This window comes from Rhinichthys klamathensis, unplaced genomic scaffold (assembly GCF_029890125.1).
Source record: "Rhinichthys klamathensis goyatoka isolate OS25496 unplaced genomic scaffold, OSU_Roscu_1.1 h1tg000515l_1, whole genome shotgun sequence".
Taxonomy (NCBI): Eukaryota; Metazoa; Chordata; class Actinopteri; order Cypriniformes; family Leuciscidae; genus Rhinichthys; species Rhinichthys klamathensis.
Genome location: NW_026606995.1, coordinates 110,001 through 126,166, shown reverse-complemented (window position 1 = coordinate 126,166; position 16,166 = coordinate 110,001). Strand labels below are relative to the sequence as shown.

At 36.2% G+C, this 16,166-nt stretch overlaps 2 protein-coding genes across 7 annotated transcripts in view; one reads left to right on the top strand and one right to left on the bottom strand.

The window, feature by feature from the left end:
• Positions 1 to 15,922, top strand: part of dmxl1 (Dmx-like 1) — an 86,944-nt gene extending 71,022 nt beyond the window's left edge. For all 6 annotated transcript variants that reach the window (XM_056238288.1, XM_056238289.1, XM_056238292.1 and 3 more), the window contains 10 exons: positions 1,247 to 1,333; positions 1,624 to 1,745; positions 2,482 to 2,620; positions 8,902 to 8,962; positions 10,159 to 10,286; positions 10,371 to 10,448; positions 11,667 to 11,758; positions 12,507 to 12,559; positions 13,129 to 13,346; positions 15,477 to 15,922. In XM_056238288.1, coding sequence (XP_056094263.1) covers positions 1,247 to 1,333; positions 1,624 to 1,745; positions 2,482 to 2,620; positions 8,902 to 8,962; positions 10,159 to 10,286; positions 10,371 to 10,448; positions 11,667 to 11,758; positions 12,507 to 12,559; positions 13,129 to 13,346; positions 15,477 to 15,698 — 1,200 coding nt within the window. In that variant the 3' untranslated portion in view covers positions 15,699 to 15,922. The remainder of the gene's footprint in view (positions 1 to 1,246; positions 1,334 to 1,623; positions 1,746 to 2,481; positions 2,621 to 8,901; positions 8,963 to 10,158; positions 10,287 to 10,370; positions 10,449 to 11,666; positions 11,759 to 12,506; positions 12,560 to 13,128; positions 13,347 to 15,476) is intronic.
• Positions 1 to 16,166, bottom strand: part of hsd17b4 (hydroxysteroid (17-beta) dehydrogenase 4) — a 40,839-nt gene that overhangs the window by 6,435 nt on the left and 18,238 nt on the right. The window lies entirely within an intron of this gene.

Genomic DNA, 16,166 nt, shown 5'->3' with positions numbered 1-16,166 from the left:
GCAGGAACCCAGTGCCGGAACCCAGTGCCGGAACCCAGTGCCAGAACCCAGTGCCAGAACCCAGTGCCGGAACCCAGTGCAGGAACCCAGTGCCGGAACCCAGTGCAGGAACCCAGTGCAGGAACCCAGTGCCAGAACCCAGTGCCAGAACTCAGTGCAGGAACCCAGTGCCAGAACCCAGTGCAGGAACCCAGTGCAGGAACCCAGTGCAGGAACCCAGTGCCAGAACCCAGTGCAGGAACCCAGTGCCGGAACCCAGTGCAGGAACCCAGTGCCGGAACCCAGTGCAGGAACCCAGTGCAGGAACCCAGTGCCAGAACCCAGTGCAGGAACCCAGTGCCAGAACCCAGTACAGGAACCCAGTGCCGGAACCCAGTGCCGGAACCCAGTGCAGGAACCCAGTGCAGGAACCCAGTGCCAGAACCCAGTGCAGGAACCCAGTGCCAGAACCCAGTACAGGAACCCAGTGCCGGAACCCAGTGCAGGAACCCAGTGCAGGAACCCAGTGCAGGAACCCAGTGCAGGAACCCAGTGCAGGAACTCAGTGCCAGAACCCAGTGCAGGGACCCAGTGCAGGAACCCAGTGCCAGAACCCAGTGCAGGGACCCAGTGCCAGAACCCAGTGCAGGAACCCAGTGCCAGAACCCAGTGCAGGGACCCAGTGCCAGAACCCAGTGCAGGGACCCAGTGCAGGAACCCAGTGCCAGAACCCAGTGCAGGGACCCAGTGCCAGAACCCAGTGCAGGAACCCAGTGCCGGAACCCAGTGCAGGAACCCAGTGCAGGAACCCAGTGCCAGAACCCAGACTTGCTGACTGACACGTTCATATAAGCAGAACATCTCAAACGGAGATCGCTGAACTCCAGCTTACATGCTCGTCTGTGTCTTTGATGTGTTCCGATCATCCGCTCTTCCTCAGTGTAGAGAGAGCGCAACGCATGCTGCCAGATTGCAAATATTAAGTAAAACATTGTGTAGAAAACGTGTTCTTTTAACAGAAAAGCTCTGATTAGGGGATCTTGAAATCTGGCGACCGCATGCATGAAAGCTTGTAGCGGCGTGTTTAAAACAGTCTGTAATAAAAACAAAGAGAGGTTTTAATGTTTTTATTTTTTAACTACATTTCAGTCTCGTCTTTTTTCGTCAACGATATTGAATGTTGATATAGTCAGTTATTGTCGTTGTTGTCGTCTCGTCTTAGTCATGGAAGAAAAGGTCAATATGTGTGGCTGTCTGTCTCCCGCAGATCGAGGCGGATCTGGGATATCCAGGAGGAAAAGCTCGCATCATCCACAAGGAGTCTGACATCATCACGGCGTTCGCCATCAATAAGGTGCAGTTGCGGGACGTTCTGCTGATGGGTTTGACCTCTGACCTCTGACCTCTGAAGTATAAAGAGACTCTCAGAGTAAAACTGTGAAAAATATGATACACCGGTGTTTTGCCAGATGAGAAGTTTATCTATGTATCATCTTTTTACTCTTTTAATTCCTTTTATAACTGTTTTAATTTTCCTTGCTTTTATTTTGTGATTATTTTAATTCCTTTTCGTGTAAAGCACTTTGAATTACCATAGTGTGAAATGTGCTGTATACATAAACTCGCCTTGGCTTTGTGTTCCAGGCCAATCGCAACTGTTTAGTGATCGCCTCCACACACGACATCCAGGAGCTGGACGTGTCCTCCATCCTCGCCACACAGGTGCTCACGTGGATCGACGACGAGGCGGAGGCCGAGGTCAAAGGGTGATTCAATTCAATTCACATTTATTTGTATAGCGCTTTCACAATACACATCATTTTAAAGCAGCTTTACAGAAAGTGCACGAGTCCACATTACAGTTTACAGCGATCTGTTATCAGAGGAAACGGTCTAAGTTATGCAATTCAGAAATGTACATGTAGAAATGACAGTAATTTAAGTAATGAATACTTGAAAGGGTCAAAGGGTGAGACGCGTGTTACAGTGCAGTCATGTGATCATGTCCAGGGGCCTCGTTTATGACAAATAATGATCAATAATGCACAATCTGTTTCCATTAAAAATACTGTTTGGCCAGTAGAAAAGATTGAGAAAAACGTCTTTGAAATTTATTTTATACTATTTGATTTATTTATTCAAAAACAAGGATCGGCTACTAAATGAGTTTTAGCACTGTAATGTGACGCACATCCGTATCTCATATTCTCCTAATGTCTCGTACCGTTAAACATGGAATCACGTGGATGAATATGCGTATGCAGATGAGGATATAGTAAAGAGGCGTTGTCAGCTCAGATGTGGTGATTTCGGGGAGGAGACGCGTGTGCACAATCTTCCTCTGACTGGGTTATAAAGGGAACTTTGCGCAGATTCTGGCGTATACGCTTTTATAAGTCTGGCTTTCGGGCGCACATACACTTTTATCCTACACACAGTTTTTTAAATGAGAGCCCTGATCAGTTGTGGTTCAGGTGTGAGTTCAGCTTGTGTTGTGTGCAGGACGGATGATTTCCTGGTGGTTCACGCGCGGGACGACTTCAGCACGCACAGCAGCACACCGTACACACACAGCAGCCCCGGGACGCCCATCAACATGCCCTGGCTGGGCGGCCTGCAGACCGGCAGAGGAGCCGCCGTGGTGAGCAACACTCGTTCTCGTGACGAATCATTTTCGTCATTATTTTTGTCAACGACATTTTTTCACAGACGAAAACGAGACGATGACTAAAAAAACAGTTTTGAATGACAAAAACTATGACGAAAATCTATTGACATTTACGTCAACGAATAAAAACTATGACGAAAATCTAATGACATTTTCGTCAATGAATAAAAACTATGACGAAAATCTATTGACATTTTCGTCAACGAATAAAAACTATAAGGAAAATCTATTGACATTTTCGTCAACGAATAAAAACTATGACGAAAATCTAATGACATTTTCGTCAATGAATAAAAACTATAACGAAAATCTATTGACATTTTCGTCAATGAATAAAAACTATAACGAAAAATCTATTGACATTTTCGTCAACGAATAAAAACTGACGAAAATCTAATGACATTTTCGTCAACGAATAAAAACTATAAGGAAAATCTATTGACATTTTCGTCAACGAATAAAAACTGATGAAAATCTAATTACATTTTCGTCAATGAATAAAAACTATGACGAAAATCTATTGACATTTTCGTCAACGAATAAAAACTATAAGGAAAATCTATTGACATTTTCGTCAACGAATAAAAACTGATGAAAATCTAATTACATTTTCGTCAATGAATAAAAACTATGACGAAAATCTATTGACATTTTCGTCAACGAATAAAAACTATAAGGAAAATCTATTGACATTTTCGTCAACGAATAAAAACTGATGAAAATCGAATTACATTTTCGTCAATGAATAAAAACTATGACGAAAATCTATTGACATTTTCGTCAACGAATAAAAACTATAAGGAAAATCTATTGACATTTTCGTCAACGAATAAAAACTATGACGAAAATCTAATGACATTTTCGTCAATGAATAAAAACTGACGAAAATCTTTTGACATTTTTGTCAACGAATAAAAACTATGACGAAAATCTATTGACATTTTCGTCAACGAATAAAAACTATGACGAAAATCTAATGACATTTTCGTCAATGAATAAAAACTGATGAAAATCTATTAACGTTTTTGTCAACGAATAAAAACTGATGAAAATCTAATGACATTTTCGTCAATGAATAAAAACTATGACGAAAATCTATTGACATTTTCGTCAACTAATAAAAACTATGACGAAAAGCTAATGACATTTTCGTCAATGAATAAAAACTATAACGAAAATCTATTGACATTTTCGTCAATGAATAAAAACTATAACGAAAAATCTATTGACATTTTCGTCAACGAATAAAAACTGACGAAAATCTAATGACATTTTCGTCAATGAATAAAAACTGACGAAAATCTATTGACATTTTCGTCAACGAATAAAAACTATGACGAAAATCTATTGACATTTTCGTCAACGAATAAAAACTATGACGAAAATCTATTGACATTTACGTCAACGAATAAAAACTATGACGAAAATCTAATGACATTTTCGTCAATGAATAAAAACTGATGAAAATCTATTAATGTTTTTGTCAACGAATAAAAACTATGACGAAAATATATTGACATTTTCGTCAACGAATAAAAACTATGACGAAAATCTATTGACATTTTCGTCAACGAATAAAAACTGATGAAAATCTAATGACATTTTCGTCAACGAATAAAAACTATGACGAAAATCTATTGACATTTTCGTCAACGAATAAAAACTGATGAAAATCTAATGACATTTTCGTCAATGAATAAAAACTATAACGAAAATCTATTGACATTTTCGTCTACGAATAAAAACTGACGAAAATCTTTTGACATTTTTGTCAACGAATAAAAACTATGACGAAAATCTATTAACGTTTTTTGTCAACGAATAAAAACTATGACGAAACTCTATTAACGTTTTTTGTCAACGAATAAAAACTATGACGAAAATCTAATGACATTTTCGTCAACGAATAAAAACTATGACGAAAATCTAATGACATTTTCGTCAACGAATAAAAACTATGACGAAAATCTAATGACATTTTCGTCAACGAATAAAAACTGATGAAAATCTAATTACATTTTCGTCAACGAATAAAAACTATAAGGAAAATCTATTGACATTTTCGTCAACGAATAAAAACTGATGAAAATCTAATTACATTTTCGTCAATGAATAAAAACTATGACGAAAATCTATTGACATTTACGTCAACGAATAAAAACTATGATGAAAATCTATTGACATTTTTGTCAACGAATAAAAACTATGACGAAAATCTATTAACGTTTTTTGTCAACGAATAAAAACTATGACGAAACTCTATTAACGTTTTTTGTCAACGAATAAAAACTATGACGAAAATCTAATGACATTTTCGTCAACGAATAAAAACTATGACGAAAATCTAATGACATTTTCGTCAACGAATAAAAACTGATGAAAATCTAATTACATTTTCGTCAACGAATAAAAACTATAAGGAAAATCTATTGACATTTTCGTCAACGAATAAAAACTGATGAAAATCTAATTACATTTTCGTCAATGAATAAAAACTATGACGAAAATCTATTGACATTTTCGTCAACGAATAAAAACTATAAGGAAAATCTATTGACATTTTCGTCAACGAATAAAAACTGATGAAAATCTAATTACATTTTCGTCAATGAATAAAAACTATGACGAAAATCTATTGACATTTTCGTCAACGAATAAAAACTATAAGGAAAATCTATTGACATTTTCGTCAACGAATAAAAACTGATGAAAATCTAATTACATTTTCGTCAATGAATAAAAACTATGACGAAAATCTATTGACATTTTCGTCAACGAATAAAAACTATAAGGAAAATCTATTGACATTTTCGTCAACGAATAAAAACTATGATGAAAATCTAATGACATTTTCGTCAATGAATAAAAACTGATGAAAATCTATTAACGTTTTTGTCAACGAATAAAAACTATGACGAAAATCTATTGACATTTTCGTCAACGAATAAAAACTGACGAAAATCTATTGACATTTTCGTCAACGAATAAAAACTATAACGAAAATCTATTGACATTTTCGTCAACGAATAAAAACTATGACGAAAATCTAATGACATTTTTGTCAACGAATAAAAACTATGATGAAAATCTATTGACATTTTCGTCAACGAATAAAAACTATGACGAAAATCTATTGACATTTTCGTCAACGAATAAAAACTATGACGAAAATCTAATGACATTTTCGTCAATGAATAAAAACTGATGAAAATCTCTTAACGTTTTTGTCAACGAATAAAAACTGATGAAAATCTAATGACATTTTCGTCAATGAATAAAAACTATGACGAAAATCTATTGACATTTTCGTCAACTAATAAAAACTATGACGAAAATCTAATGACATTTTCGTCAATGAATAAAAACTATAACGAAAATCTATTGACATTTTCGTCAATGAATAAAAACTATAACGAAAAATCTATTGACATTTTCGTCAACGAATAAAAACTGACGAAAATCTAATGACATTTTCGTCAATGAATAAAAACTGCCGAAAATCTATTGACATTTTCGTCAACGAATAAAAACTATGACGAAAATCTATTGACATTTTCGTCAACGAATAAAAACTATGACGAAAATCTATTGACATTTACGTCAACGAATAAAAACTATGATGAAAATCTATTGACATTTTCGTCAACGAATAAAAACTATGACGAAAATCTAATGACATTTTCGTCAATGAATAAAAACTGATGAAAATCTATTAACGTTTTTGTCAACGAATAAAAACTATGACGAAAATCTATTAATGTTTTTGTCAACGAATAAAAACTATGACGAAAATATATTGACATTTTCGTCAACGAATAAAAACTATGACGAAAATCTATTGACATTTTCGTCTACGAATAAAAACTGATGAAAATCTAATGACATTTTCGTCAATGAATAAAAACTATAACGAAAATCTATTGACATTTTCGTCTACGAATAAAAACTGACGAAAATCTTTTGACATTTTTGTCAACGAATAAAAACTATGACGAAAATCTATTAACGTTTTTTGTCAACGAATAAAAACTATGACGAAACTCTATTAACGTTTTTTGTCAACGAATAAAAACTATGACGAAAATCTAATGACATTTTCGTCAACGAATAAAAACTATGACGAAAATCTAATGACATTTTCGTCAACGAATAAAAACTATGACGAAAATCTAATGACATTTACGTCAACGAATAAAAACTATGACGAAAGTCTTTTGACATTTTCGTCAACGAATAAAAACTATAACGAAAATCTATTGACATTTACGTCAACGAATAAAAACTATGATGAAAATCTATTGACATTTTCGTCAACGAATAAAAACTATGACGAAAATCTAATGACATTTTCGTCAATGAATAAAAACTGATGAAAATCTATTAACGTTTTTGTCAACGAATAAAAACTATGACGAAAATCTATTAATGTTTTTGTCAACGAATAAAAACTATGACGAAAATATATTGACATTTTCGTCAACGAATAAAAACTATGACGAAAATCTATTGACATTTTCGTCTACGAATAAAAACTGATGAAAATCTAATGACATTTTCGTCAATGAATAAAAACTATAACGAAAATCTATTGACATTTTCGTCTACGAATAAAAACTGACGAAAATCTTTTGACATTTTTGTCAACGAATAAAAACTATGACGAAAATCTATTAACGTTTTTTGTCAACGAATAAAAACTATGACGAAACTCTATTAACGTTTTTTGTCAACGAATAAAAACTATGACGAAAATCTAATGACATTTTTGTCAACGAATAAAAACTATGACGAAAATCTAATGACATTTTCGTCAATGAATAAAAACTGATGAAAATCTATTAACATTTTTGTCAACGAATAAAAACTGATGAAAATCTAATGACATTTTCGTCAATGAATAAAAACTATAAGGAAAATCTATTGACATTTTCGTCAACGAATAAAAACTATGACGAAAATCTAATGACATTTTCGTCAATGAATAAAAACTATAACGAAAATCTATTGACATTTTCGTCAATGAATAAAAACTATAACGAAAAATCTATTGACATTTTCGTCAACGAATAAAAACTGACGAAAATCTAATGACATTTTCGTCAATGAATAAAAACTGACGAAAATCTATTGACATTTTCGTCAACGAATAAAAACTATGACGAAAATCTATTGACATTTACGTCAACGAATAAAAACTATGACGAAAGTCTTTTGACATTTTCGTCAACGAATAAAAACTATAACGAAAATCTATTGACATTTACGTCAACGAATAAAAACTATGATGAAAATCTATTGACATTTTCGTCAACGAATAAAAACTATGACGAAAATCTAATGACATTTTCGTCAATGAATAAAAACTGATGAAAATCTATTAACGTTTTTGTCAACGAATAAAAACTATGACGAAAATCTATTAATGTTTTTGTCAACGAATAAAAACTATGACGAAAATATATTGACATTTTCGTCAACGAATAAAAACTATGACGAAAATCTAATGACATTTTCGTCAATGAATAAAAACTGATGAAAATCTATTAACGTTTTTGTCAACGAATAAAAACTATGACGAAAATCTATTGACATTTACGTCAACGAATAAAAACTATGACGAAAATCTAATGACATTTTCGTCAATGAATAAAAACTGATGAAAATCTATTAACGTTTTTGTCAACGAATAAAAACTATGACGAAAATCTATTAATGTTTTTGTCAACGAATAAAAACTATGACGAAAATATATTGACATTTTCGTCAACGAATAAAAACTATGACGAAAATCTATTGACATTTTCGTCAACGAATAAAAACTGATGAAAATCTAATGACATTTTCGTCAATGAATAAAAACTATATCGAAAATCTATTGACATTTTCGTCTACGAATAAAAACTGACGAAAATCTTTTGACATTTTTGTCAACGAATAAAAACTATGACGAAAATCTATTAACGTTTTTTGTCAACGAATAAAAACTATGACGAAACTCTATTAACGTTTTTTGTCAACGAATAAAAACTATGACGAAAATCTAATGACATTTTCGTCAACGAATAAAAACTATGACGAAAATCTAATGACATTTTCGTCAATGAATAAAAACTGATGAAAATCTATTAACGTTTTTGTCAACGAATAAAAACTATGACGAAAATCTAATGACATTTTTGTCAACGAATAAAAACTATGAATAAAAAAATATATTGACAAAATTTCTGATCTCATGCGCTTTTCTGTTTACGCAGCTCATCAAGCGAAACATTAACAACGTGAGACGGATGACATCACACCCCACACTCCCGTACTGTAAGTAACCGGCTCGTCTTCATCCGGTGTGATCCAGGTCTCACATTATTCTGTGTGAACGGAAGTGAATTAATGACAAATGTCTCTGAAACAAAAAACATGTTGAATTGCACTAACTGGATAGAAATGCATTCCATTTTTGGGGGCTGAAATCCAACATGGCTGTATGTTTAATATTTGAATATTTCAATTGAGAGCATTTACCACACAATTTCATTATCAGAAATGTAGTGATCTATATTCTAATTTCCAAAATATTCAGACTTGTTCGGAGAGGTTCCATGGTTCCAAATGCCAGAACTTCTGAGATATTAACATCAAATTTTGCTCAGATACAAACATGACGGGGAAAAACATGCATTTCATTTTCTGGTGTTTAGTCCGCAGTGCTGTAATGCAAGTCTCCAAACATATGCTCCAAATCCATTTTTTTCAAGCTTTGAAAGGTTTTCTGTTCATCAAATGAGACCAAGAAATATATAAGACTTCACTTTAAGTATGGAAATGATTCAAATGTCTTCAGGGTGTAAGGGGTTAATATGCAAGCTCTGTTTGTGAAACCCTGGACCACAGACCCACTCGAGTCGCACAGGTGTTTCTGTGGCAATACCCAACAATACACTGTATGGGTCAAAAGTATAGATTTTTCTTTTATGCCAAAAATCATTAGGATATTAAGTGAAGATCATGTTCCATGAAGATATTTTGTAAATTTCCTACCGTAAAACATTTATTTTTGTGAGTGGATGAAGCACAATCACGAACATACTGTAAATGCACAACTTTAAAGGCGATTTACGCAATGTTTTGATTTTTTCTCAGATTCCAGATGTTCAAATAGTTATATATATATATATATTTATGCATTTGGTAGACGCTTTTGTCCAAAGCGACTTACATTGCATTTTAAGCTCCACATCTACATTCTTATCAGTTCTTGCTTTCCCTGGGAGTCGAACCCATGACCTTGGCGTTGCAAGCGCCAGCGCTCTCCTGTCTGAGCTGCAGGAAAGTGGCTGTATAGTGGCATCCTAACAAACCAAGTTTTCAGATGATGTATAAATCTGAATTTAGAAGAATTGACCAATTTGACTTTTTTTTAACATGTTTTGTGGTCCAGGGTCACATTTGTAGTTTGTTTACTCCCATATGTGTCAGCATATGCTCAACATGTGTGTGTGTGTGTGTGTGTGTAGACCTGACGGGGGCTCAGGACGGCAGCGTGCGCATGTTCGAGTGGGGTCACTCACAGCAGATCACCTGCTTCAGGAGTCCCGGGAACACCAGGGTCACCAGAATACGCTTCAATTACCAGGGCAATAAGGTGCGTCGCCCGAAACACAGCGCAGACACCGAGCGAGAGAGCGGCGTGTGTTAACCAGCTCTTCTGTGTGTGTGTGTGTTTCAGTTTGGGATCGTGGATGCGGACGGAGCGCTCAGCCTCTGGCAGACCAGCACTTCAGGACACACACACAAACCCTATCTGGTATATCACACCGGATCACTTACTGTTCACTGCAATCACCGGTGGAGTCATCATACTGGACATGTGTTTATCTGTCTCTGTCTTCATACAGTTAAACCAGAACTTATTCAGACTCCTTCAACATTTCTCACATTATCACAGTTTATTCATTATAGTTTAGAAAATGTTAATAAAATGTAATATTTGACTGGTTTTGTCCGTCCTTCTGTTAGACTCTCACACATGAATTATGTTGAATATCTGTCAGCTGTTAAATTGAACTCCACAATTAGATAATACCAGTTTAGCTCAACCAGTGACCAAGCAATGCTTCATGTTGTTCAGTGTGTGTGTAAAAAGAGCATTAGCAATTACAGAAAACACACTTCAGCAAAACATGATCAGCTCAAAGTGGAGGAATCATTGTTACTGGTAGTCACTGGATGAAGAATATTTGGGTGTAATATGTCAGTTTACTTTATTCTGCTCTCCTCACTTACAGAAATGAACTATAGTGTCCTGATCACACTAGTGGAACATTATCAAAAATGATATCTGGTGTCTGAATAATTTATGTCTTGTTGTTGTATTTATACACTACCGTTCAAAAGTTTGGGGTCGGTACGATTTTAAATACTTTTAAAAGAATTCTCTTCTGCTAACCATGGCTGCGCTTATTTGATTAAAAATACAACAAAAATCAGTTATAGTATTAAATATTATTCCAGTGTAAATCAGCTGTTTTCTGTGTGAATATATAGTAAAGTGTAATTTATTCCTGTGATCAAAGCTGAATTTTCAGCATCACCAGTGTCAGTGTCTTCAGTGTCAAATGATCCTTCACAAATCAGTATAATATGAGGATTTGATGCTCAAGAAACATTTATGATTATTATCAGTGTTGAAACAGTTGTTGTTCTGTCAGTTGTACAGTTTTTTTTTTTTTTTTTTTGATTATTTGATGAATAGAAAGTTCAAAAGAACAGCATTTGTTTGAAATAGAATCTTTTGTAACATTATAAATGTCTTTACTGTCCTTGATAAATAAAAGTATTGATTTCTTTCCTCCAAAAAATAAAAATAAAATTCTCACTGACCCCAAACTTTTGAACGGTAGTGTATATGTGTGTAATGGACGCGTGTGTGTGTGTGTGTGTGTGTGTGTGTGTGAGCAGAGGGGATACAGCTCTCTCTGATGCTCAGTGTTTTCCTCATCATATTCTCCTTGTTTTCCTCCAGACGCTTCAGTGTCACAATAAGACGGCGAATGACTTTGTGTTTGTGGGCTCGTCGTCTCTCATCGCCACCGCTGGCCTGTCGACAGACAACAGGTACAGATCTGAGGAGCAGCGCGAGCCGAGCGGCACGAGAACATGAGAACATGATGATAATGTTGGCTTGAGAAAGCTCTCTATTACTCTACAGTCTACCTCTCCGTATCTTAAAATTCTAGGTTTTAAAACTACTTTAAACCTAAATTATTTCAAACTTAAAGTTGAAAATCCTGCGTTTAATGTTGTTTATGTGTCTATGTGGTGTTTTTAATACACTTTAAGACACACCATGTGTAAGTTCATAAGTCGACAGCATTGCTGAGTATTTTCTCCTTAAAACTGCAGTGAACCAAAGACAGTCTCAAAAACACGGTTTGAAATCGCTGGTGTTTCTGACGTCACAAACGACCTTGTAACCAATCAGATCAACGTGTGATCGTCAAACCAGTGGATCTCTGAGCTGAGTGAGTGAGTGGAGGCGGGGCTCATCTGCATATTCATAGAACCGCGCATACTAAATGAGGCGAGGGTGTCGAGTTACATTCAAGATATTTCAAGGAAAAAAACGTTTAAAAGTGTCATTTTGGTGATCAAAGATGAGTTTTAAGGGATAAAATCATTGACTACAGAGACTTTCTCAAGCCAACATGGTTTTGTATTGACAAACCGACATCAGAGAATATGTTAAATTATTGAAATATTAACTGCATATCTCAGGAGGTATTTGCGCACATATTTTAGCTGATGAAATCAGAACTAGAACTAGATGCTCCGTCCCAGAACTGCTGATTTCTTCCCGTTACAGGAACGTGTGTCTGTGGGATACGCTGGTCACGCCGGCGTTCAGTCTGGTTCACGGTAAGCCATTGTCACACACACACGTTCAGACACGATTCCTCTTAGGGCTGCGCGATTAACCGCAATGAAACCGCACAAAGGCTGCGAGTATTTATATATTGGCCACATATTCCCCACAGAAGTACGATCACACACTCCAGGAACTCCCTCTGAGCGTCACACTCTCTGTGTCTGAGTAAACTGAAGACTGAAACGCTCTGATTAAACATGAGTAATAAACACACGACTGCCGTATTCTGTGTGAGAAGCGCATCATCTCACAGGAGGACGAGCTCAACTGTCCTGATGAAGTGAGTTTGGAGTAAAAGCGTGTTAGTAAATGTCGTCTTTTGTTGGACAAGAGGTTCATAAATGCTTCTCATGAAAGAAGCGACTGGAACTCAGTGCTTTCCTGAGCCGTGCTTCACTGACACGCTGCACATAACTGATAATCACAGCCTTTGCCATTTCAGTATCGCGATAAGCCAAATCGGTTTACATGTAAATTGCGATTAATCGTGCAGCCCTAGTTCTTCTGTATGAGCGAGTAGATCTGAGTCGTGTGTGTGTGTGTGTGTGTGTGTGATCAGCCTTCAGCGTGCACGAGACGGGCTCCACGGTTCTGGCTCTGGCCTCTAAACAGCAGGTTCTGCTCAGCGGAGGGAGGAAGGGTTGGATCAGTGTTCTGGATCTGAGTCTGAAGGTCCAGCGCCAGAGTTTCCAGGCCCACGACTCGCCGGTGAAAGCGCTGGCCGTGGACAACACCGAGAGAAGCTTCATCAGCGGATCCGCCGAGGGGAACATCAAGGTCAGACTCGTCTGTTCACTCGCGGGGAATAAATGCAGTGTGTAATATTAATAAAGGTGCAGTGTGTAATATTTAGGAGGATCTGTTGACAGAAATGCAATATTATAAACATAACTGTGTTCAGTGGTGTATAAAGACCTTACATAATGAATCGTTATGTTTTATTAGCTTAGAATGAGGCGTTTCTCTCTACACACACCGCGGGTCCGCTTACATCCACGTTTCTACGGTCGCAATAACATCGTTTTACTGAATAATCAAGTAAATCTAATTTCTTAATTTATCTTTGTAATGAAACCTCATTGTTTAACTGGCTCCTCTCTGCTGTCTCAGACGACGACATCACTTCCTGTCGGCCACCGTTATGTCTGTTGGGTGCAATTCGCCACCTCGCCACTAGATGCCGCTAAACTTACACACTGCACCTTTAAATGCATGATGTGTATTTGTCAGTCCCTCCAGAAAAACGCGATTATCCGATCGCTGAATTCAATGCATAATCAGCCAAAGTCCGCATATTTATGCGGGGGTCGCATTTTTTCAAATACTCCGCAATTTCGCCACATAAATTGCTGATTTCCGCGCAAAATATGCGGGGCTTGCATGATTTCATAATCCCCGCATTTTCGTCGCAAAAAAGTCACATATATCTTAGCAGAAAGTTTGAAAATGTTGCGTTTGCTTCACACAAGAGCAGCCATTTCCCCCTGTTGCCATGGGAACGTTATGAAGTGACGCAATTAAGCGACGTGAACATCATTGAAAAGCTGTAAAACAGGAGCACACTTTATTTTTAAATATTTCATTTATTTATTTTTACTGAAGTTGTAGCATATTCCTCTAGTAAAGCTACAGAACTTGTTTGACTCATCAATGTTTTGTAAGTTTGATGTGTTTATTAAGGTCTTGTAACGCGTTGTGTCAGGAAGAAAAATAGGGATAGCTCACAGCTGGAGTTATTGCAGAGGCCAGACAGACTCACGGAGGCGATTGGCATCTCACAACTCGCACTTTATTACACAATCGAACTCGTATAACTGTCTGTCACACGTTCTACCGTCCACAGCGTTACTTAATAAACAAAATAAGATAAAAGAAGTAGCATCAAACAGAAATGACCCGCACACATGGGGTGTTCGAGGCGCACACACAATATAACGTTACTGCAGACAGCGCGCAGCTCTTAAAGGGGCCACACCTTATTTCCACTCGTTACAGTCTGAAATAAAACAAGATGAGAAATTAAATATTTCCAGCACTTTCTGTGATGTAGTATGCTTGCTTATCATAGGAAGTAATAAGAAATTACTCTTTACATTAAGGTAGTAGCGTAGTGCGAACAGGGTGTTGGGGGAATCACTTTTTTTTTCTCTTTTTCGTCAAACCGCAATTTTTGCAAGTTCCCGCAATTTCATCGCAAAAATTGCATAAATATCCCGCATATTCCATCGCATTTTTAAAGAAAACGGGCCACGTAATCAAGGATTTTTGCCCGCAACAATCACAAAAAAACTCTGCGTTTTTCTGGAAGGACTGATTTGTGTCAGATCCGACAGTTGTGATGCACGTCGACACAGACCAAGACGATCACAGATTTAGTTTTAATCTTATTTTTTTTTATTCATTTTAATCAATTTGTATTTTTTTGTTTGTTATTTTTTATTTTTTTATTTTTATTATTTATTTATTTTAATCTTGTTTATTATGCATTTAATCTCTTTGTATTTATTTGTTTAATGTTATTTTATTCTTTTTATTAACTTTTTATTTATTTCAACCTGGTTTTTTTTATTCATTTTAATCAATTTGTATTTTTGTTTAATGTTATTTTATAAAAAATATATACATTTTTATTTCAAATAAATCTTTTTTTTATTATTAATTTTAATAAATTTGTATTAAAATAATATTTATTTATTTATTTTAATACATTACTTGTTAATCAATTTGATTTTAGTTTGTCTTTATTTCAATCTGGTTTTTTATTATTAATTTTAATATTTTTTATTTTAATGTATTTTATTTAGTTTTATCTTATTTTATTATTTCTTCATCGTAATTTATTTGAATAAATGCTTGTGTTTCTGTAGTTGTGATCTTGTGTGATTGTAAGGTGTGCTGTTCCCTCAGGTGTGGAGCATGTCGACCCAGACGCTCCTGCACAGCTTCGCCAGCGAACACGCCAGACAGTCGCTCTTCCGGAACCTCGGCACGGGCGTTATGCAGATCGAGACGGCGCCGGCCAATCAGGTGTTCTCCTGCGGCGCCGACGGCACCATGAAGATGCGCGTTCTCCCCGACGCCACGAGCGCGTGCGGCACCGCGAGGAACGACGTCAAGTTTATCATGTAGCACAATGACTTACTTTGCACACGGTAAGGCAAGCAATACGAGAGAGAGACGCTGGCAGAACACACACACACACACGTCATCATGAACTATAACACAGGGAAGCAGCCACGTCTCCAAGCACACACAGTTAATCTGACATGTTTATATCTCAGTGAAGCCTTAACTAGCCCAGCTGTTGTGACCGTGCTCTAGAGTTAACTGTAGTGATAAGTGTCCTTATGTTTCTGCGCTCGTCCGGACGTCCGCGTGTGTGTAGTGGAAGATGTCGAAGGTATTGTACATTACTCTGATGAGCAGTATTGTGAGTGTGTGAGCGCTAATGAAGCACTTCTGTAGATCCGCATCATTCCAGTGTGATTAAAGCGGCTCGTCTGCAGCCGGAACCGGAAACCCAGATCACAGCTACTTTTATTTTCAGATGTACATATGAGACTTGATGAAATGATTCTGTGTTAAATATAAAGCATA